Here is a 23,329-nt window from a genome sequence, read left to right as displayed (position 1 = left end):
CAGAAACTGAAGCTAGAAAAAGATGAAATATGCCAGAATCTCTTATTACTTTGAGCTGGAAGTATAGTGTCACATCATCTGTAGCTGGACATGTCTTTTGCCTCCTCAGCTTATGCTGCTGCTAAAGTAGATTTAGGTGACTACTCACCTTTTGCTTTGTTCTTAAGACATGTCATAAAGATGGATCGGTAGCACTGCTTAATTAACCTGGTTAATTAATCAATACTGGTATACTTCACTGTAAATAACTCGGGTCAAATAGAAATGGTTTTTTGATATTCTTAATAAGAATTTCCTCTAATTTATTTAATACAGTCCCGAAGTCCTTTCAGAGTTGTGGTGAAAAAGCAGGAAGCATAAGGATTATGATAATGGCTCAATGCCTAAAATTTATTTGGTCTACAATTAATTTCATATTCCTTTACCAATCATATTACTTTGTTAACCTTTAGTCCTTTACACAGATAGAGGAAGGAGCTCAGAATGCAGAATAAGGAAGGAAGAGGTAGAGGAAAACATCAGGTATATAATCAGAGCCTGATATACAGTTGAAATCAGCAGGAGTGGGATGCATATGAAGAAGGGAGCATAAACACTAAGAATGAACATTAACAGGAAAAATGTGCAAGGCCGAAAAAAAAATCAGTTTATTATTCCATTTTTGAAGAATGAATTTAATCCAAAACTCTATACAAGTACAGTGGATGACCAGGCATACTTCTGCCATTATGAATATACACACCTATCCCTGTGTATGTGAGCATGCATATATGTATATAAATATACACATATGTATGTATTTCCACAATTCCTTTGAAGCTCAGATTAAATGCAGGCCTTTTGAACAATCAATAACGACAAGACAATTAGGGGCTGAGTGGCCATACATACATGTTTAAGAGTAAATCTGCCAAATTACAAAAATTATGGACTTAAATATCACAAGGACCAGAAATCAACAGCAGCTGGAGTCTAATCCTGCATCATTCCATCAGAGGCAGCTTTGCCAGAGATGCTCTGAGTGCAGGACTGGCATCCAGCCACAGCCTAGAACACCCTTCCTTATGCTTTAAGTGGCAGAAAAAGGGGACAGGGTAACTGTGAATCCTCCCCTCCACTGTCCCAAACATTTGTTCTTCTTCCTGCCCCTGAAATTCAATTCATATTTACCCACTTCTCACTGCAGTCTGGACTCTCAAATGAGGCTTACCTACATGCCTATGTACTACATTACCTTCAGCACTGTCCTCCAAACACCTTCTGTACTTGCCTGCTGGCCTGAAGGAGGTCCCTTTCCCCTCCACACCATTTCCAGCTGTTGCTGACACACTGTTACAGCTGCAGGTGTGGCTCTGAAGCTTGTAGCTGCTCCTCGAAGTAGAGCAGCTGATCTACTTCGAAGCAATCACTTGCTCTAGAAACCAGTTTCTCCAAACAGCTCCTGATCTCCTCCTCACTGGCATTCTGCTGTCTCGCTTCCTTGAGGCAGCTGTACACCGCCTCAAATGTCTCCACTCCCAGCTTCCCAATGGCAGATCTGGGGATAAATATTATAGAAAAAGTCAAGTAGAAGTTAATTCATGTTATATAGTAACACAAGCATTGACTAGTGAAGATTTCTTCTAAATGTTGTCGGTTTGATTAAAATTATATCATGATGCACCTCGTTTACCTGACAGTGAAAGGCACTAAAGTTTTCTGGTGACTTTCTCCATGATTACTTGCTATACAAAGAGCCCAAGAGTAAAAACCTGGCCATAGCAAAATCATGGGAAGCATGGCCATCTTCATTGTTACAATCCAAGAATCCTCTTCATGCTGAGTCTGACAGATGATTTTATCTACAAGTCTGGTAAACACACATGTATTACTGCCTCTGGATTTCATCAAAACCAAAAGTGACCCCAGTCAGCTGAACACCAGTGGTATTTTATGTGGGCACACTTCGTTATTCATTTCTTTATTTTAGCTTCTATCGAGCTTTTCTACAAGAAAAACGTTGTACAAGCTCAGCATGAGCTAACTTGACACTTTTTTCTTTTCTACAGTGCTCCTTTTATCAAAACCCAGATATATAACTCAGTGACAAAACACACACACACAGCATCTTAATATTGATTTATAAAAAAGACCCGTTTGAAAACTGCAAGACAATGAACAGCCTTTCTTCCTCCTAAAGGCAAAACATATTTAAATTCATGTATCACAGGTAACATACAATTTGTCACTCAGTGATGGCTTCATATTTTGATGAAAATACCAGGGTAATTTTCCTTCAGTGTATCAGAGACTATCTGCCTGCTCTTCATGCTTCTGACTTGGATTTTTTCACTGAGCCTTTACATGTTAGAGCGGTTAAGAGCTGGTTGTCTTTTATTCAAAAAGGGGATACTTGAAGGGAACCATGTCATATGGTGCCAGCAGTAGGCTTCCCAGCCAGTGCTTGAGGCAGCAGGAGCTGGGACACCTTCAGCTTGTGGCTATACAAAGGATGATCTATACACAGGCAGAGAAGGGGATCAGAGATGTCTCCTGGTGCCAGCATTAAGGCTTAGAACCTCAGTAAATGTGCACATGGGAGCAGGCACACTTCCCATAGCAGTTTAAATAGTTAAACCTAACTCCCAACAACAACTTCACAAACTGCAGCTGTAGTTTTTCCTGGTTTTGTACTGATTTTGCTACATGTCTAACACCAGGGCAAGGTCAACTCTTCTCACCCAATAGCATAATCAACCTAGTTGCTTTTTATCAGTGGTCATCCTGTTATTGCTGAGGAAAAACATCCTCACAGTGAAAAGTCAGCCAGTAAGAGTTCCATATTATATAAATTCCCCAATTCTTATGAAAACATTGCAAAGAATTCTACTTTATTGCTCCTCAAACTTCTCCCATCCCACTTGCTCTTTGCTTTTCTAGCACCTCCATCATGCCCAGGTGTGATGCCCCTTTGACTTCAGGGCACCCCTCTGCTGGCTCCTGACACAGAGGCAGATCAGGAACCGGGGGCAGAGAAAGCCTTGGCTTTCTCTGACCCAGGATCAGAAGTCAAAGGGCCAAGCTGGAATCTCTACAGGTCTAGACCTAACTCAGTCCTGCTTCCTATAACTAGAAATTGCCTTTTTTTCTACCAAGAATGTTGTTTAGGAGAAAATAAAAACTGTTGGAAAGAATGAATTCTCCAATGCTAGAAGCCTAGAGATTGGATTACCACTTAAAGCTAAACAGAGATTTGACAATGTACATTTCTTCAGAAAACATTATCAAAAATATCACTATTTCTCTCCAATAGTTAAAAATCAATACATGAAAAGCTATCCTGAAATCACTGCTACTTATCAATGCCTCTAATGACTCCTCTCTCCCTCTTAGACAAGTATGTTTAATTTTTGGCAGTCCTGTCTATTTCAAGATGAAAAATTAAGCAAACATATACCTTGGGAGTATTGCTTCTGCTAACAAATGTGACCTGCAGACTTGAATCTTTTCTGTTCAGCTTGGCAGAGCACGCAAACCAGCTAATCTGTATAATAGCTGATACAATACAATTAAGGGGAAAATGTTCATAGGTTGAAAATTACAGGGTAGGTAACAAAAATTATAACCTGCTTTTACAAAAGAAGACATCAGGCTCTGTTTGGCCTTGAGAGGCAGAAGTGTGGGATATCAGAGAGTAAATGCCAAAGAGGCGTCACCAAGTGAATCTATCATCCTGATGGAGGGAGGGGGGAAGGCTCTTCTTGGAAAGTGAGGTTTGTCCATTATGGCCCTGATCCTGTGCTAGGGGATATTTGTCCACCCATGTAAAATCCTGGAGAGGCACAATTACAGATTGCTATTTCACATGAAAGATGGGATACCTGCACTAAATATCTGGAAAAGAATCAAAGTCTTACCACCAAATGTGGTGTGAGAAGAAGTGCAGAACTCTAATTTACAGTCACATTTGGCCATCCACGTTTTCTGATTTACTGGCACACTCTCCATGATATCCTATAGCTTATCTGCTACAAACTCACTGTGAGTCATCATCTCTTTTTTAGCCAAGACAACACGAACAAAGGGGATGCCTCACATCTGGGATTTCACTACTGTGAAAAATTGTGGGGCAGACCTCCATCCCACACTGGCCAAAATCGGTTTTCAGTGTCTTAAAATCCAAGAAATGACATCAGGCTCTACCAATCAAGGGTCTGGCTTCAGGTGATACTCAGTAATGTGCTTAAATGTCCTATCTCAGATTGTGTTTTTTCTTTCCTTGCTACAGTCTTAGATGGAGGGATCCATTGAGCTCAACTCCCCTCATTCCTGGCTGCAGAGAGCAGTCCCAGTGCTCCAGGCAGAGGAGGCACAGGGCTGGGGACATGCTGTGACCATCAACCCACTGGCTGCACAGCAGATATTGCCAGTCTGAGGACACTGTCACCCATGGAAGATGTGGCCTGAAAAAAAATTAGCCTCTTGTTGCCAGCTCTCATGCAGCACACAACACATGCCTGAGAAAATTAACTGCAACAAGACCCAAACACCATATTGATATTTGATTTGTGGATAATTATGGAGCATGGACATAAAATAGAGACTTGGTTCTATCAAGGATAAGGTGCTTTTGAGTATGCAAGACGCAGTAAAGAACATCAGCAAAATCATAGGCACTCCTGGAGTTAGAGGGGAGCTAAATAGGAACCTTGAGAAGTATAATTTTAAGACACAGTGTGTCTAAAACCATTCCAAGTCATTGGACCTAAATGAATTTATCAGGCTATCTGGTGATTTGCAGTTGATTTTCTACGCATCAGTGCAAAATGACTAAAATTTGACAATATAATAATGTTGTATTCTCAGCTGGCTGAGGAAGTTGTAAATCTTTCCTAAGTGAACAAAGAATTCTCTATTATCCCACAGGTCTTTATTTTGACTATTCTGCTACCAGCTACTTATTAACATCTCCTTTCTGGCTTAGAGATCTATTACAATACACCTACCTTTATGCCACACTGACAAAAGCCACAAAACAAGATTAATGCTGAGGTTTGTGCTCCTCCATGGGTGTTAGCAGCCAGGTTAATATCTCTCAACAACTTGTCATGACCTGCCTTGAAGGGTAGATACTACACAAATCAGCAGCTAAGGGGTTTTTCAGCATCTCACTTTCCAGTGTCATTTGGCACGATGGCAACTATCATCTAAAGCCATCCTGGTCTCACTGGGATCCCCTTCAGAGAGCTGCGTGTGGTTCGTGCAAGGACAGGCTCTGCACAAGCCACTACTGAACACACCAGAGTAGTAACACCATGAAAGTCCCTCTGGATCAGGAACCAGCAATACCATCTCACCCCTGCCATAACAGGCAACAAACACACTGCTCCTAAGAAGAACAGAAAATTCAGTTATTTCAAAATACAATGCAAACCCTAACAAAGAAACTTTCTGGACATGGAATACCCGTTCCACTGGGCATTTATTTATCCTTTTGAATGCAGCCAGGCCACCTGCATCCACCACCAAAAGAGCACATTGTAAAGCAGAGCACAAATCTGTGTTGATTTTGGCTCATGGAGCGTAAAAGCATGCACAGGGATCTTTGAAAGAATAATTTCAGTAGAGGTCTCTAAATTCTGTTCTTCCTAACTCAAGGAGCTAACCCCACGGAGTCCAGCAGTATTCTTTAGGATTCTCATCAATACATCCAACAATGATTTGTCCCTGAATTAATGGTATTTCCAAGCATCAATTTATTAACCTCATATTTCTCTTTAAAAAAACAGTACAATCATGCCACTTTGCAGCTAACCAGTACTGATATGAATCTCAGTGAAAAAGACTTACATTTATCTCCTGAGATGACTTTGCAAAAGAATCAGGAAATTACATATCCTTAGTCTCATACAAAATATTGTTTTCTAACTGTACCAGAAAATCTCAAGATATCTGCTACAGCATCTCATGGTTCAGTAAACAAACAGGTTTATCTCAGTCAGAACACAAAAGATCTCTGTCCTCTCAAGTTATCTTTCTGTCATTCTGTTTGCTGGCTTTACTGACTATGAATGATTAAAACTTTGACACTTGAAAGAAATGGCTCTGGGTTCAAATCTTCATCTCCAACATAACTTCTCTGTTGCTGTTTAAAGACCCCTTGAGATCTGCTAGGAGAAGGACATAATAAGTTCCATGATTCAGGTTTTAGGAACTTATATCTAAAGGTAGGGCAAAACTTTTCTAGTTCTGACAACTGTTCAGTCTTGGGAATGTGAAAAAAATGGCTAAGTAAGAAAAGAGCTCATTAAAAAAAAATAGAAAAGATAATGGAAAGTATTATGATATAAAAGCTAGTAAGAAAAGGCATACAAATTACTAATATTAGCCTCCATTTTCACCTTCAAGCCTCAATGGACTTCGACTATCCTCATATTACTGCTGAATGAAAATTTCTTCACTTGAAAACACAAAGATAATTTTCCTAATTCATCCTTAATTACTTCATAATTCCTGAATTAAAGCACCATAATTTGATTGCAAACAAAACTCTCTGATGTCTTACTTCAAAGACCTGAAAAATCTAAAGCATATTTGGGACATGTTTTCCCATGAGTTAAGAAGGATCTTATTATTAAAAGATGTAGACACACAGGTGAAGAAATATCAACAATAATATTCTCCATGCACCTCATGCTCAGAGATAAATGAATTTATAAAATATGAATTGAAGCTGACAACTGTTCTTGGAAGAAGCGCTAGTTAGAATTTAGAGCTGTTAGTTGAATTCTAGCTACTACAAATTTAGAAGATGCTTTATCATAAGAGAAAATGTGCTTCTTTTAGTATTTTCCACAGAAGGAAACAAATTACAACAAAACACAGTCATTGAAATCAAAACAGAATACTGCAATTTTAAAGTCTTCCTATATAAAGAAATTTACAACCAGTACTAAAAATAAGAGGAAATATATTTGCTTCTATAGAGATATTCTTCATGAGGTAGGGTGGGCACTGTTTCACTGTGTTCCACTGTGGCCATGGAGAATTACCTGAAACACACGTCCCTGAGCTGCAGCAGCTTTATACACAGTCTGAGATTTCCTAGTCTTTCTATAATTATTTTAAACAACATTCTGATTTTTAACAGTGCCATGGCATTCAAAGAATCTTTGAAAAGTCATCAGTTTAATTCCTTCAGCACCACTGATTAAGATCAAGCAGGAATTCATGGCACACTTAACACATACTTGATGTTATTTGCTTTGTTTATCAATGCATTTGTTTTATAAAGGTGTAAAAAGCAGCACAATATACAGCTAATTCTTGACTGTGAGCATGTGAGGATACAGTAGTTACCTCTGAAAACTCAATAACTATATGCAGACCTTGTAAGAATTTAAGAATATAACTGCATTCTCCTTTGTTCATGTGTGGTATACAGAGTTAATGCTGATTTCCTTTTACATGGCTTAATGTTGGGAGGGGGGGGTCTCTCCTGACTTAGGATTTCATATCAAAATAATACTTTTAAAACCAACAATTTGCCTATCAGAGAAAGAAAAAAAGTATTTATGCATTACAAAGAAACAATCAGAATATTTATAACTATATATGCATTTTTTCTCAATCCAAGCATTATCTTTAGCCATATTCACTTAATAAAGTGTTACTACTGGATCTAAAATAATGTATTTCTGAGTTAGCAATAAGTCAGTCTCATTAAAAAGTTGTCAGTCAGGTGCTTCAATGGAGAGATTAATGTAATTAGCTGGTATGGAGATGGACAGTTCTTGACAGAAATATCACAAACACCACAGTAATTTACTCACAAAATTTCCTGCTGGGCTTGGGCACTGTACAGCCACAGAGGGAAGTGAAGCAGCGCTCAAGCTCTGAGCTATGCTAAACACCCATACAAGGTTACAGTAAAAATACTATTAAACAATCCAATCAAAAAGACATTTTAAAGCTAAAAAATACCAACTGCTGTGTAATGTGAGATGTCTAATTATGACAAATATTGAAGTCAGTATATGCATATACATAAAAATAGACACTAACATATACACAAAAAGACTCCCAAACCATTTATTGTAAGGTTTTATGCAAACAGTTTTTTGAACATCAACCATTTAGGGTAAGTTCACATCTATATCCACTCAATGGGGTCTGAAGCTAAGTGGATTAAGTCCACAACTTCTTTCAGGTCTCTTTTCACATCTGCAGGCCTTTAAAAAGTTCCTAGCACAAAACAGGGCTAAGGCAAATTCACGTTTTGGCAGAGCCATACAATTCCACAATGACACCATTCTAAAGAGGAAAAAAAGGAAAGCAATTACCAACTATGGACAGTAGATCTGTGATTTTCAGAAAGGCCTAGAAAGATTTACACAATCAGTTTCTTCTGGGTTTGCATCAAAAGAAGACAAGCTTCACAGAGTTGTTCAGGCATTTAAAGACATAGATAGAAGTCTAGTACTTTTTTTTTTCCTAAAAAACAAACATTTTATATCTTTCAAAAGAGAGCTCTGGTCATTCCTGCATCAAACCTCTTGGAAATTTCCCTACCTTTATTTCTCTCAAGTAAACTTCCCAAGGTTGCAATACTATTCTAGTAAAAACTGTCAAAATTCTTCGAGTGGTTCCGTATTGAAAACAGACGATATAATTAATGCTGTGTGAAAGCATTTTCGTGTTTGCAAACTATTGACAAAATCAAGGTGCTGGAAATCTGAACAGCTCAATCTCTGCATTATGTATGCACAGCACAAGAAACTAGGCAAGCTATGCTTTGTGTGCAAAACAAAAAGAAGTATAATTCACTGAATCTTTTGAGTGTTTGGGGCCACTTGACATTTTAAAATAAGTGAATCTATGTTAAAAATTTTAGGAGTTTTGCTACTGAAATGCAATTTTTAAAGTGAATAAAAACTCTCCAATCCTAAAGGAATCATAATGTTACTGTCCCCTTACAAAAAAAAAGTCCCTAAAAATTCAGAATAACAGAATGATTCATGGATCTATGGCTGGCATACAGCTGAGCAGAGAAGAAGAAAAAAAATCCGTGCTTTCTTTACGTATCAAAGCAAATTTGCAAAATATTACACATAATTTTAAGGATACGACCTGAGGTTCAAGTAAAATGGGAAAAAGAGGAGCATCCCAAGAAAATGTATCAAACATTAATTGTGCCCCAATACTCACTCACTCTAACTACTAAGTTTGTTCTCATTATTCATTTCAAAGTGTACCATAACAAATGTAAAGCTCCTAAGAACTGCTGAAATTATGGTGTTGGCAGGTGATGTGCTCTTCCCATCCTCACATGCAGGATGGAGAGGAGCAGCGTAAGAGGCAAAGTGCCAACAAGAGAAGCAGCCCATTTTTATCACGGAAAGGGGAGGAGTATGGACAGTGGGAAGAAGCTGAACAAAGACCCATAGAAAATGCCTGAGGAATTAGATTATTATTAGCCAGAGCTCCAGCTTTGGCCTTGAGGGGTTAGTGCTGCTTCTGCTGCAGAGGACTCCTATGCTTCTGAGCAGCAGACACTGTCTCACTCAGCTTAATTTCTTCCTAGGCAGGAGAAGCCCAGGATTTACCTATTCCAAATTTCTCTTTCAGTCATTGCCTTGGGACAGCAATGACTCCTGAGCCAGGAGGATTCACTTATTTGTGAGGTGTCCCCAGCCCAGGGAGGCAGAGATTTAGTTTCAGATAAGCATTGTTAAAGTAAGAAGCATAGCTTTAAAGCCCAGGGAGAATGAATTCCATTCCTCTGCCTCGGGGGATGAGCCCTGTGAGCCCAGGAGGAATTTCTCCACCCTGGACCCCTCGTGGGGTGGCAGCCCAGGGTGTTCTGATTGGCTTTGAGCCCCTGGGGTTTCTCCCTTACTCTGTCCCTATTAGTCCCCAACCTGAAACTCCACCCTGGCTCTGTCCCACAAAACACATCACCCAGCCTCTGTCTGGGGCTCTCTGTCTCTGGGTCTAAGCTGAGTTGGTTCCTGTGCTGGATAAATGGTTTCCTGAGCAGAAGCCCATCTCATTGGTGTCCCATGTTGGTCACTGGTAAGTGTAGCCTGCCTGGAGATGATCCTGCAGCCCCAGAAAGTAGCACTCACGTCTCCCTGACAGAAACCAAGAACCAATATCCCACCTTGGTGACACTCAGGCAGGGTTCAATCTTTCAATGTTCCCACTGAGTTTATCTCACTTGTTTGTAAAGCAAACAGCAAACCCAAAATACTTTCTTCAGATTTGGGTCTGGAAGGTAATGGTGCAATTACCTTAAAATAGATTTTCAGTAAAAGAAAGAGAAACTCTTGGACTAAGATGCTTAATTTGTTTCCATAATGAATTCATTACACTCATTTGAGACTAGCCTTTAAAAATGAGGTGTGAGAAACTGTGACAAGGAAGATGGACATGTAAATAAAATTTTGGCCTAGCCCATGAGATGCAGAAAACTATAGTCATGCTGTAAGATGTCTTGGGATCACCAGACAGAAATTATTACCTGAAAATGGAGTGTTGGACAGAATGCTGTTATGTGTGTAAGAGGAAATTCAATGCTCAAAAACATTTCAGGATCAATACCTTCAAGAGTACTCTATTCACCTGCAAAAACATGGTAGCTCAGATAGTGTCAGTAAACTTCCTTACCAAATATGTCTTTTGTCTGTGAAAAAATATCTTATTTCTCAAGCAAGTTTACATCATGATACCTTCAGCATGACAGTCAATAGCAATCAAAAGGTCACTGATAAGTTTATAAATCAGGATCTTAAAAAACAATTAGCTTTTCTGTATTTTGGCTTTTGTCTTCACTAAAGCTGCCCACAATAACCTGTATAACAAAACCAGTTTCAGTTGGCTCAGAAAGGTCCACTCTGCATAAATTGAAATACTATATCAAGGAAACACTTTCTTTACTGCAATATTTTATTTTTTTTTAATTGCACAAATAAATGTACAAAAAGTCTTCTATACTTCTGGTATTTTAGGACTACTTACCTCAAGAACATCTAGTGCCTACTGAATGACCTCAAAATGACCTTTATTTCTGAATTTTTAAGATAGGTGATGCATTTGATGGCAGCATCAAAGCACAAGAAGCATATATACATACTCCTCATGAGTCTAAACCAATAGTGTTATGAGCATTCACAGGAGCAGAATAAAAATATCACCCAATGCCTTTTCTTCATGACTTCTGAAAGACTGCTTTACTTACACTCAGCAGGGGATGATGAAGTCTTTTGCCTGATCGTGGTATGCTGCTGTGCATAAGACTTTGGGGAATGACTAAGAGGTGCTTACTGCTGGGCTAAAGGATTTTAATTTACTTAAAATTTGGGGCATAAAAGCCTTTTCCTTTTACTGCCATACATTTTATTGAATTCTAAAGTGCATATTAAAGTTCATAGCTATTAAAATGACTCATTGTAGATATTCATGGATATCTCTACAAAGGAGCACAAAACCATCTGTACTAAGCTTTTTGTATGGACCTCAGGGGAAAAAAATTAATAGGTGCTACTACAATTTAATCTGACAGGGGAAAAATGCTTTGGCATGAGGAGTGGCTTCTGAAGAACAGTGTGATTCTCTCCTGAGATGCATAGTTGGAAAATCTCTATAGGGGAACCTCAGTGGAACATTTGTCTTCATGGATCTCTCCATGAAGATAACTTGGCTCTGGATACCATGTGGCAGTAATGCTTCTCAGACTCGGCACCCACCACGTTACCTTGTACCATCAAGGATGGGGACCACCACGAGAATCAGATGGTGGCCAGGACAGAAAATGCCAGGAAATGGCTCCTCCCATTTCCTGTGCCTAACAAGATTCCTTGTTTTCAAAGCCCATTATGAGGAATAAGAGTCTCACAGCTCCCATTTCTATATTTGGTTGATTTCTCGCTGCTAGCACGCAAGGCTGGGAAGGAGCATAATGGTAGCCTTGGTGGGAGCTAGTTCAAAAAATGGAAATTTCTTATCAACACTACAGATCCCAGTATTGAAATGCTTAGCACTGAAGTGGAGATTTTTGTGGAGTCAATGAACTCTGCTTGAAAGGTAAAGCTAAATCTCTGCTCTTATAAATTCTATAATGAATTCTGATGCCAAATATAACAAACTAGAAATTGTTATCACTGGAGTTGGTGATTTTATCATGACTTTTACTGAGAAGACATCAATTCATATTGATGCCGCATGTGATCAACTGGACCAGAAAGTGAATTGGAAAGAAAAAGTCAGGGGAAATATTTAGGGGCTGTAGTGAAAAAACAGCCCCTAAATTTTCTTTATATTAAGTGAAAAGAAAAATATTTCTTTTCACTTAAAATAGGAGGACACCAAGCACTCCTACCAGGGTTCAGTGGTTTCCTTCTATATTCCCATAAAGTTTTTTAGCACAGCTTCACTCTCACCTGAGTATCCTTGTCAAGTCCTGCATAAGAATACAGTAGAAACCTCCTAAATTGATGCTCTGATACACAGCAAGTCAAAGAAGGCATTTAGTGAATTATGCTGCAGTAACTCAAGCAATGAGCATATAACATCTTGTCAAGTGACTGCCTTGCTACACTTGTTTGCAAGCCAACATTATTCACGCATCAATTGTAAATGGCTAAAAGGCGCTTTCACTGTTAGACCTTGTGTTGTTTTAGATTAATCTACCGTTTTATCAGAGCTACTGACACTTTCTTCCAGTAATGTCATCTGTAATGTGTGGGCACAAACTTTCTTTATGAGCAGTTCATGACATAGGAGTCTCCCTCATCAGAATCTATTGCTCCTAACATCTGAAAATGCTGCAAATCCCAAACCTTAATAGTTCTCCTTCTAGAGTGACTTGACACCCAAACAGATTTCACTGCACCTCCACTTTATCTCTCCTGCTCTGCTCTTCCCCTTCCTTTTAGGAACTCCAGCTATTCAGTTTCTGTAAGACAAATCCCCCACATTTTCTCTTTCATCAGAAGCTGTCATCTGGAAGAGCCGCCCCCCCGCCCCAGAGTCTGCATCTACCTGACTAAAACTGAATAGCACAGATCTAAATTACATTAGCCTTGCTTATGTGGCACTGTTGTGTGAATAGCATTCAACAAACACATCATATGAGGTTTGCTGAGGGATGAGCAGAGAAGCTGTGGCTTTATGTATTGATTCATAACCAAATGCACTTCCTTCTCACCAGTGAAAACCCTACTGTGCCCTGTGTGCAGATTGGCCATGGATCAGAGTTTGCAGGGATCTCCTTGACTAGACATGCTGGGTACTCTTTTCCTTGCTTTGTTCCTTAACACTTCACATTCCAAGCAATTAAGTCCTTTCTCACCTTTATGTATTTAGAAAATAAAAAAAGTCATGCTATATTTTGGAGAAAAGACAATATTGTGAGTCACAACAAACCATGAAAACCATGAAACAGTACTGGAAAAAAAGAATTAGAAAGAAGTGATCTAATCATACCTCAGCCCTAAAAGCAATGATCATGAAGTTCAAATGTTTTAAGTTTTATCCAGGAACCATGAGAACACTGGATGAAATCTGTAAGTTTAGTAGGCATTTTGACAAAAAATCTCACCTTGTAAGTAGCTGGGACAACAAACTGCATTAATTTCTTTTTATTAGTAGTTTCCATGAAAGGAGAATGGAAAGCAGTGTAAGTGGAAGGCTGTGAGACCTGAGACTGGTTGCACAATAAAGGGTAAGCCATGAAGTGAAACCCTGGGAGCTGCTGCATCTTGAAATAATATAAAACAAAACAACTTCTATCAGGAGTAAATGTGATTGGTATTTTCCTGAAGTACATGGTGATTTGTTTTAAACAGTGATTGCTATCAATGCTGTTGTAATTCTACTCATTTTCTTCAGAGAGCTCACTTAAATAACTATTAGCATCTACTGTTTGAACTTATTTGTATTCCAGTAACATCCACCACATTATTGGCACTGTCCACCTACACAAGAGAAAAAATTGCCCTTTTTTAAAGAGTTTACATTCTGAGAGCAGTTGAATCATGCAACATTGTAAAGAATAGAGCTCAAAAATAATACACATCACTATGATTATCAGATCAGCACCTAAGTAAGGATGCAATAAATCTTGGAAGGACAGAAATTACTCAATCAAGATAAAGGCTCAAGGTACATTAACCAGTATATTCTAGAAAGGAAGCACAGAACTTTGTTTTATTAAGACACTGAAACCTTTATAAATAAAGCTGGGATTTCAGCAATGCTGAAAACAGGTAGACAATGAGTTTCAAAGGGAACTGCCCATATACATTCCTCTCTCTCATTTGAAAATCCCAGAAAACAGCAGCAATTTTGGTTAGTTTAAAACATCATATCACCATGGGAAACAAACCCACTTACTTTTCATTCCAGGCAAGAATGAAGTGTGGGTGAGGGATCAAATGTGATGGTAATGTGTACATCTGCAGGTGATTTATGGGCATGGGCTGTGCTAATACAGCAAGTGAAATTCAGAATGACACCGACAGCAGGAAAGGCAAACTGGATCCTGGAAGGATGTCAGTGATTGTTCAGCTTACAAGAAAGCAATCAGAAGTGAGGGTCAGCTTTCATCCTCTCTGGAGGCAAGCAAGCAAGTCTCTAAACACCTTACCATCCACTTCTTTTTGTTGATGGTATTTTTGGGTTTTATTTGCTGCGCTTTGCAGTTTTTCAAAGCCATATTTTTTGCCTGCACATTGGTAACACATAAATATGCTACTTACTCCCTCATGTGTTTCAGCTTGGTCTCAGCCATTGTGCTGTTGAGAGCTCTGAATCCCTGGGGCACCCCTGGAGACACTCCGGTGACAGTCCTCGAGCCTACAAATCAATGCACAGACACACAAGCTTATTCACCTTCATCCCATGAGCTCTACTGCAGAACCAAGGGCAGTCAGAAGGAGGAAGACTATTCCTGTTTCTCACAAGGCAGTGCCACATTAATTAAAGATTAATTAAATTATTAAATGTACATTAAGGGCAACTCCTTTCTGAGGGCCAAGTAGGTTTATAGCTTAAAGGCACCAGAATAATAATAATAATTTTCCTTCTGTATAATACACAAGGAATTACAACAGAAAGGACAATCACTTGAGGAAGTGCTGGGATGGATAAACATCCAATAAAATTAAATTTTATGAGACCATATGCATTTTCTCACATTATTTTTTTACTTATCTTTAAGAACAAGAACATTCATCCTAACAGGAAAGTCTCTCCTTGAGCTTGATCATTACTGTAAAGATCATTACTGGAAGGATTTATCTTACAACATCAGTTTCTCCTTCAGAAAAAGGTAATCTTTTTATGTATGAATACATATATATATGTATAAAAACATACTGTATATGTAAATACATATGTATGTGTAAGAAATAACATATGCATAAACACACATTTCCACTCTTTCTGTTTGCAGGCCTTGTGAGCTGCTGTGTTATTTCAGGACTTAGGGCTCACACACCACTGAGGAACTCCTCCACAGGAACATTGAAGTGCTGAATCACAGAGGACTGTCAGGGTTATCAGCTCAAATATGCTGCAATTTCATGTAGTCATCCCATCATATAAGACTGTGGTTTTCCTAAGAAATGTATGTACTTTTTTCCCTGACTGCTCTCATTGAAAGACAATTTCAAAGCCTCACTGGGAACTAGTAGCTAAAATCTCCCTTCTTTCCTGATAAAATTTCTTTATCGAGCAGCTCATGCTCATTTTCCTCCTGTGCCAGTACTTTCCCTTGGCTTATGTAGTTTTTTCCTTCCCTTTTGCATACTCCTTTAATTTCTTTATAACTGGAAAAAGAGATCCTATTTCAGCTTTCAGTTTGTTAAGCTGAACAAAGCAGCTATTTTAGCTTCTTCTTGCAAATGGTTTGGCGTTAGGATTTCACTTCCTGAAACAGGAGATGTATCAGGGTGTAAATGAGTGGGCTGTGCCACACAGGCCCCAAGTTCTGAACAGGCATGGGAGGGCTTTGCATAGGGTAGGAACAAGCCAAAAGTCAAACATGTTAACACAATGTCTTGTCTAAATAAACACACACTCCCTCCTACCAGGGGTTTTTAGCTGGGACTCAGCTGGGATTTGGCTTAGTTTGGACTGCATTAAAGGGATTACATGCAGCCAAAGGGAGCTTGCAGCTCCACTCCCTGTATGAGCTGGTGTAGACACCCCCAGAGAACACTAAATGTTTCCCTGGAATGTGTAACCATGGCTCTGCCAACAGTTAAGCTCCTATGCCTTACATGATTCTAGACCCTGATCATATCCATTTGAATACTGAGATTAAAACTTTCCATCATGAGTGATCCTACTGAATAACTCACAGTGAGTGTCTGCTGGATTCAGAAGCTTAGAAGCACAGAAGAAATGGATTTTTGATTCTGTTAGCAGGATGGACAAACAATTGCACATTTAAAAACATTTTTCTAGCTTATCTTTACACCTAATGGCTAGGAGTTTTCTGTTGCCTTACACAACTCAGGTATAATTAATGTAGTTTAAAAAATGAAAAAATGACAAGCCCAGTTCTTACTGGCAACCAGTTATTTCACCCATTAATGCAAAAACCATTCCCTGATCATTTACTGTAACAGTGCAAATGCATATCCATATGTTTTTACATGGAGTCTGTAAGCATTCAACTCCTTTAGTGACATTGGAAAATTCAGCTATCCTCAGGATAGCTCTGAGGAAACCCCAGGTGCTGTGCAAAGCAGTGCTTGTGACTTACTGGGCTGCATGCTCCTCTCTCAGCTGGGGCAGTATTAAGGCCCAGATGTAGGGCTTTGGTGCTCTGAAACCAATTAAAAATTGATGCCCTGAGCACCAGCAGCCTAAGGAAAATACAAACCTTGCAGTCTCTGAAGAAAGACTACATTTAACCAGGGGCACCAGATAAATTCTGGCATTACTATTATTACAGGATATATCACTGTAGTAAGAGCTCAGCATATTCTTTCTGTTTAGTGAATTCAGTATATTTATTGCTACATAATTTCCTTCTCCTCTGACATTTTCTTATTAAACACATTCTTCTTGTTTGCTTTTTTCTTTTGGTTTTTTTTTCCCCTGGGATTTCTGGCTAAACAATATTTTGTCTATTTTACACATTGGCAGTTGGCCAAGAAAAACTTCATCTCTTTGTGCAAACTCTCTATCTTCTTCTCCATTTAATATGATTTTCTGGCTACTGCAAGGCAGCACAGCCTGAATATTGTAGGATGCTGCAAAGGTGTGGTTAATCATTAAAAAAAAAGAGTTCTCAGTGAAGACTGCTAAGAGCTTGATACATTGGTGCTACAGCACACCTCAAGAAATTTTGCTGAGGTGATTCATAACCATACCAACTTCTACATCAAAGGTATTTTCTTAGAAGTAGTTACTTGAACAAGAAAATATTTTGCACCCAGCTCCAGGCAGTTTGTGTACCCACATAAAGGAACTCACATGTACACACATGTACACACGAAAAGGAACTATGCTTCTTCAAAAAGTTACCAGATAATTATTTGCATTTTCTATCCAATATATCATTCTTGATCCATTAAGCAAAACCAAATGAAAAAACAAGAGCACTGACTTTTCAAGACCACGTATTGTGACTTTCTGAATGTATTTCAATATCTCCCAGTGTCTAATCCAGTATTGCAGAAACAACGTAGGGCAAAGAGCAAAAGATCTTTGTCCTCTCAGGTGATAGAGCACCAGTTTGAGGTTTTCACTGAGGATCTGTAGGGAAAGGAATTTATTTGCAGGTGCATTATTTGGTAAGAGTTTTCATAAATTATGGTCCAAAGGCATTCCTACAAACATTTCTGCTAAAGACCATAGAATTGGTGATACACATCTACTGCATCTCTTCATAAGTCATGATGTGTTGTGAAGCTGTTATCGCCACTGAATCACAAACTTCTCTTTGTATTCCAGATTTCTTTTCTTTAGTTTTCAATGCTACATATGAGATCCTACAATGCCTTTTTGTACAAGATATAAAGGATTAGAATCAGATGTGTTTTCCAGATTCATAAACAATAAAAAGTGACCCAACTGCCCCTAACATTGTCTTCCTTAATGCCAAGCAAATTTAGTAAAATTTAAAATTGCTTTTTCAAACTCCCTTATCCTTTGCAGCTTTTTTCTGGGATCTTCCCAATTTTTCAGTTTATCAGCATGGCCTATCTTATTTCAAATGAACTTCACATGGACCTGTGTAATCAACACAAAAGCAATTGTGAACCACAAAACCTCTGGTACTTGGAATGATTCTGGGACCTCTTGAGGAGAAAACTCAGTTACCTCCCAAGTCCTTTTATGAACACTGAGGTTTCTAAACAAATTCCACCCGTTGAAAAACAATGTATGTTTATTGCATCCTTTTTATCATGGCCTTTGCTGACATAAAAGTTCTAGTTTTTCTTCCTGGTCCTTCTCTAACAACCACTTGAAATTACTCATAATATTCTATAATACTTTAACAATGAAAGATGCTATAAAGAGTTCTGTCCTGGCCAAATTCCTGCTTCTATTGTCCTATTATTGTCATGAAATCCATACTGTTGCAGGAGCAGCCATTATAATTCTGCTGTAGGTCAGTAGCCCACTCATATGGTACTGCCAACTGCTTGCACCAGGCCACACACCTGGAACTGAGTCTGCAAGGCTTCAGGCTTTGTCTGATCTTGTCTTGTCCTGACAGAAATTTTGATTTAATTGCTTAAGCTATAGCAGTAGTTCTTCTAATTACTATGTAGTGTTCTATTTTATTTAATTTCCACTTATTCTTATAAAGTATAACCCATTTTTTTAGATGGATAGTAGTATCCTGTGTATAAAAACATATTTATAACTAAGTTAATTCAATTAATGTAGAGAAGCATAGGCCTGGTACAACAGTAGATGCCTTGAAAAGTGGGAACAAAGGATGAGGTATAAAGGACTACAGGCATGGGACAACAAGGAGGGAGGCTGTGGCAAAGCTATGGCTAAAAACAATGTGTAAGTGGTCAGTTAAAGACATGCAGACCTGGAAGGGGACTAAGTAGCTTTAGGGTGAAAAAGACATCTAACCTATGTAAAATGAACCATATACAAAAAAAATTTGATGTAATGGGAACTTAGAGCCCAGTGAAGAATATGCAAGGTATAAATGAACATGAGCAAACACAAAAAAATTACCCCAACTGCAGGTTTATAGCTTGATTTTGGAAGAACTTAAAATAATGAAAGTTTAAACTTTCTCAGTGACACTGGGCATAAAGATAAAAGGAAAAAAAATGGATAAAAGAAAAAAGGAGATTTGTCTCTTATTATCATCACATATATTTCTCTGGAGAAAATCATACCAAATTACTACCTTAGCTTGGAGAAAGGCTATAAGTTTCAGCACAGACTGGTTGAAGATTTTTTAGTGATAAAAGTACAATTTAATTATTCAATATTAAAATTTTTTAAAGGGCATCTTCTTGTCCCTAATACTGAATGAAAAAGATTAAGATAAGGGAGTTTCTAATACTAAGATTGGTTTTAAAAGTCCACTGTTTGTCTTCAGCTAATATTCTTGTATGTTCTCAGCAGCCTTCAAGGCAATTCCTTTCTTTAATTAAATGACAGAATATTGAAGCACAGAGCAAAATTTTGTTCTTATTTCAACGTCTGCAAAACCATTGCAGACAGTGATGTTGCAAATGCATAAATGAGTGCAGAATTTGAAGGCAGGGGGTTCTCTTTAAGTGTGAAGAGAAACTGGATGTAAGTGTTCATGCAGTCCTGAGGGTCTTCTTGACATGGGTCCCAGAAGGTGACCAGTGGCTACAAGACTATGATGGCAACAGCTTTGATTACTCCCTTTCATCCTCCTTCTTTGGCTCTGTCTTCCCATCTGTCCATGCTCACAAGCAGGGGTGAAACAGAGCTCAGCACTGGAAGAATCTCTGGAAGGAGGACTTCCTAGGAATCTCCTGTGTTGTGGTTTTAGATAATACCAAGTCAAGTTTATCCCAATTGAATGAGTGCAAATGAAGCAGCTAAATGAAACTGCAGTTCCCATGGGAGCCTTTAGGAACTCAGCTGGCCTTTCAGGCAGCTCACACTCAGGCTGCTGCTGGCTGTCTTGGGTTGCAATGCAAGATGTAACCAAAAGCAGGTATTCTATTACCATCTGTTAAAACCAAGTAGGGCAGCGTTCTTTATCTCTTCCAAGACCCATCCTCCCTCCAGGGGGATGGATATCTGCTGTTAATGGGCCATTGTGTCTCACCGAAAGACTGATAAAATTATATCATCCCATTGGGAGATAGATGCTCCACCCAGGGGGAGGAGCCAAGCATTCCTACCCGGATATAATCGGAGACTCGAGCACTGCAGTCAGCCTTTCTCCACTGGATTCCCAGAAGATAACAAGACCCATTTACACCACCAGACATTCAGAGGAAAACTACACCCTTCTGCAAGATCACTGTTTTAACAGAACTACACCTGTCCCTCCAAGAGGACTGCAGCCACCATTTAATCAGACTGCTACCAACACCTGACCAACAGGGTGTCAGGTTGTATTCTGACACTGACAGTGGGTTTTGGTTTTTTTTGTTGTTGTTGGGGTTTTTTTTGTGTGTGTTTTTCGGTGTTCTTTTTGGGGTTTTTTTTGGTTTTTTTTTGGTTGGTTTTGTTTTGTTTTGTTTTTCTACTACTGCATTTTTATTTTAATTTTCCTAATAAAAAGCTTTTATTCCTATTCCCATATCTTTTCCTGAATGCCCCTTGATTTCAAGATTATAATAATTCAGAAAAAGGGGAGGGGGACAGGTTTACATTTTTCCATTTCAAGAAAAGTTACTGCCTTCCTTAGCAGATACCTGTCTTTTCAAACCTAGACACTGGCACAGTCCCACCCAGTGGCCTCTGAGGACAGTGACTGTGGCAGCCACAGTAAATAGCCTTCTTTCACTTAAGTTTTCTTTTTAGCTTTTAAGCAGACCACAAGAACCCAGGCTTTCAAACTCTAAATCTATAGACAATATTTTGCCAGAGATTTTTAGATTAAATTACAAACTTAAATTCTCACTGTTTTCTTTGTACCTGTAATGAGATATTGTTACATAAATTAAGTATTATCCAAACCTTGATCATATTTTTTTTAAAAATTAAATATTTTAATTAATTTTCTCTTATTGTTGCCAGGATTAAAAACTATAAAATAGCTTACACATCCTCAAATATTTTCCTCTGGAGAAAAAATGACAGTAGCCAAGTTTTTAAAAGTTTTTTTAATAACATTCTGCCTATCATGCTTTATGGCTTTATTATTTTCAACAAAAGCACTTAACTATACTTATGCCATTTCTTTTGGCATGGTTATACTTCTCTGCAGTAGATAAAGGAAATAATTTTCAAGGAGATCACATTTTTTGAGTTATTTTGTTACAAAATGGAAATAGTTGGACAGTGATGCATACAGACTGCTAATAACTGTTGCTATCTAAAGAAGATATATCATCTTACCCAATGAGCTGCTATTCAGGACACTCTCCAAGTGCTCAACCATTGCCTCCATATCACTGTCCTGTGAAAAAATGAAATAGGAATAGCATTAGTGTGAGCACAAACCTAAACACAAACACTATGTTCCAGGGGTATGATCCCACAAACGTAGAGGGTATCACACCAGTAAGTGTCAAGACTAGCCTTTAAAGAAGTTACATTGCCCAGGATATTTTCTGTGTTTTCTGCTCCTAAAGCATCAGGTTTTGGAATGATGTTATAACCAAACTATTTAAATCAGATTCCTTGTCGAACACAATTGTTTAGAACAACTGTGCATGGAATATACATTTACTGTGGAGGGTGGTGTGCAGCCTCTGAAAATACATCAGCATTTTATTATCAGTTAGTGCTGGAATATCTAAAACAATATTACATTGAAAAATGCAAATATGTACTTTTTAACTCTACCAAAATTTTTTATGCTTATGATAGTTGCTCACAGCAAATTAATACTTATCTTTCACGTAATTGCATCTACTTACATGTCTAGTAACAACTAATTGAAAAATTTTTAATTAAGAAGAGATTTTAACATTTTTATATTTCAAGTCTTCTGCTACTGAACAGATGGCTAACAGTTTTGCCATGATATCTTTCATATGAAATGCTGTTTGTGTACACAGATGAAATTTAAAGTTCTGACCATTAAGCAATGATTGTTGTCCAGGAAGTAAATCACAGTTTTATGGAAGTCCAAGAAAAACTTGGACTCTGAATGTATAGAAGATGCTGCCATATTACATTAACAACACAGCATTTCTTGACTATTAAAACTGACAGTCAAAATCTTGACCTTGCTAAAAAATATGTCAAAAATGCATATTAAAAAAAAATAGTCAGCACTTATGCCTTTAAGACTTAATGGAATAAAAAGAAACTCTATTGACCTCCACTTCTACAATCTGCTTTGTGTTCTTCAGTGATCTTACTAAAATGCCCATTCTAAATTTCTCAACGTAGGAACTGCCAGTGTACCTAAACAGGACAGCAATAATTGCTGGCAATGACTTCCAGCTGGTTAGAGACCTTCTGGTGCAAGTGGGAACTGTTATGGATGAGCATAAACTAACTTTTCTTCACCCCAATTTGTTTCATGGACTTATGTCTGAAACAGGCTCTGCTACTTTAGCTGAGACTTGCGAGGCAGGAATCAGCTGCTTGGCTGGCCATTGCAGCAGGTAGCCCACAAGCTCCTAGGTTCAAAGGAGCCTCTTTGCCCTTCTGGAGCAGCCTGTGGGGTCCTGATTGGATCAAGTCAGTACAAAGGTTTCCAATTCTGCAGGCAGGAAATGCTAGGGAATGCATTCATAATGTTAATATACACAGTACATACTGAATATTGAATTAAGACAGACTTAGTATTACAGATATAATTTCTCTGTACTTCTAAAGAAAAGAACCATTAGGACTTCATTAAAAAGTCATTAAATCTCTGTCATTCAAAACTAAAAAGTTATATTGATTTTCTGCTAATATTACTTTGTAATTATTTTTATTTTCATTATCACTAACAGTTAACCACAAATCTAGAGACAGACAGACAAAACATAGTAAATAACCATATACAACACTATTGCTTTAATAAAACCTTTTTTAAAATAAAAAATTCATGGGATAAAGCCTGTAATTCCCAAACCTTTGACTTCTCACAACAGGACGTCATATTTACTCCAATTATATCAACAAAGCTGTTTTCTTATTATGCTGTAAGGCAAAAGATATATTTTCACCTCTTTCATCACTCCTGTCTTTTCCCCACTTGGGTTTAGCA

At 38.2% G+C, this 23,329-nt stretch overlaps 1 protein-coding gene across 4 annotated transcripts in view; it reads right to left on the bottom strand.

The window, feature by feature from the left end:
- Positions 1-265: 265 nt before the first annotated feature.
- Positions 266-23,329, bottom strand: part of NEK11 (NIMA related kinase 11) — an 83,035-nt gene continuing 59,971 nt past the window's right edge. For all 4 annotated transcript variants that reach the window (XM_015617955.2, XM_015617956.2, XM_019005652.1 and 1 more), the window contains 3 exons: positions 21,517-21,577; positions 14,739-14,835; positions 266-1,537 (listed from right to left, as the gene is read on the bottom strand). In XM_015617955.2, coding sequence (XP_015473441.1) covers positions 1,333-1,537; positions 14,739-14,835; positions 21,517-21,577 — 363 coding nt within the window. In that variant the 3' untranslated portion in view covers positions 266-1,332. The remainder of the gene's footprint in view (positions 1,538-14,738; positions 14,836-21,516; positions 21,578-23,329) is intronic.

This window comes from Parus major, chromosome 2, assembly GCF_001522545.3.
Source record: "Parus major isolate Abel chromosome 2, Parus_major1.1, whole genome shotgun sequence".
NCBI lineage: Eukaryota > Metazoa > Chordata > Aves > Passeriformes > Paridae > Parus > Parus major.
The sequence above is the reverse complement of the archived record's forward strand: the minus strand, read 5'-3'. Positions and strand labels throughout refer to the sequence as shown.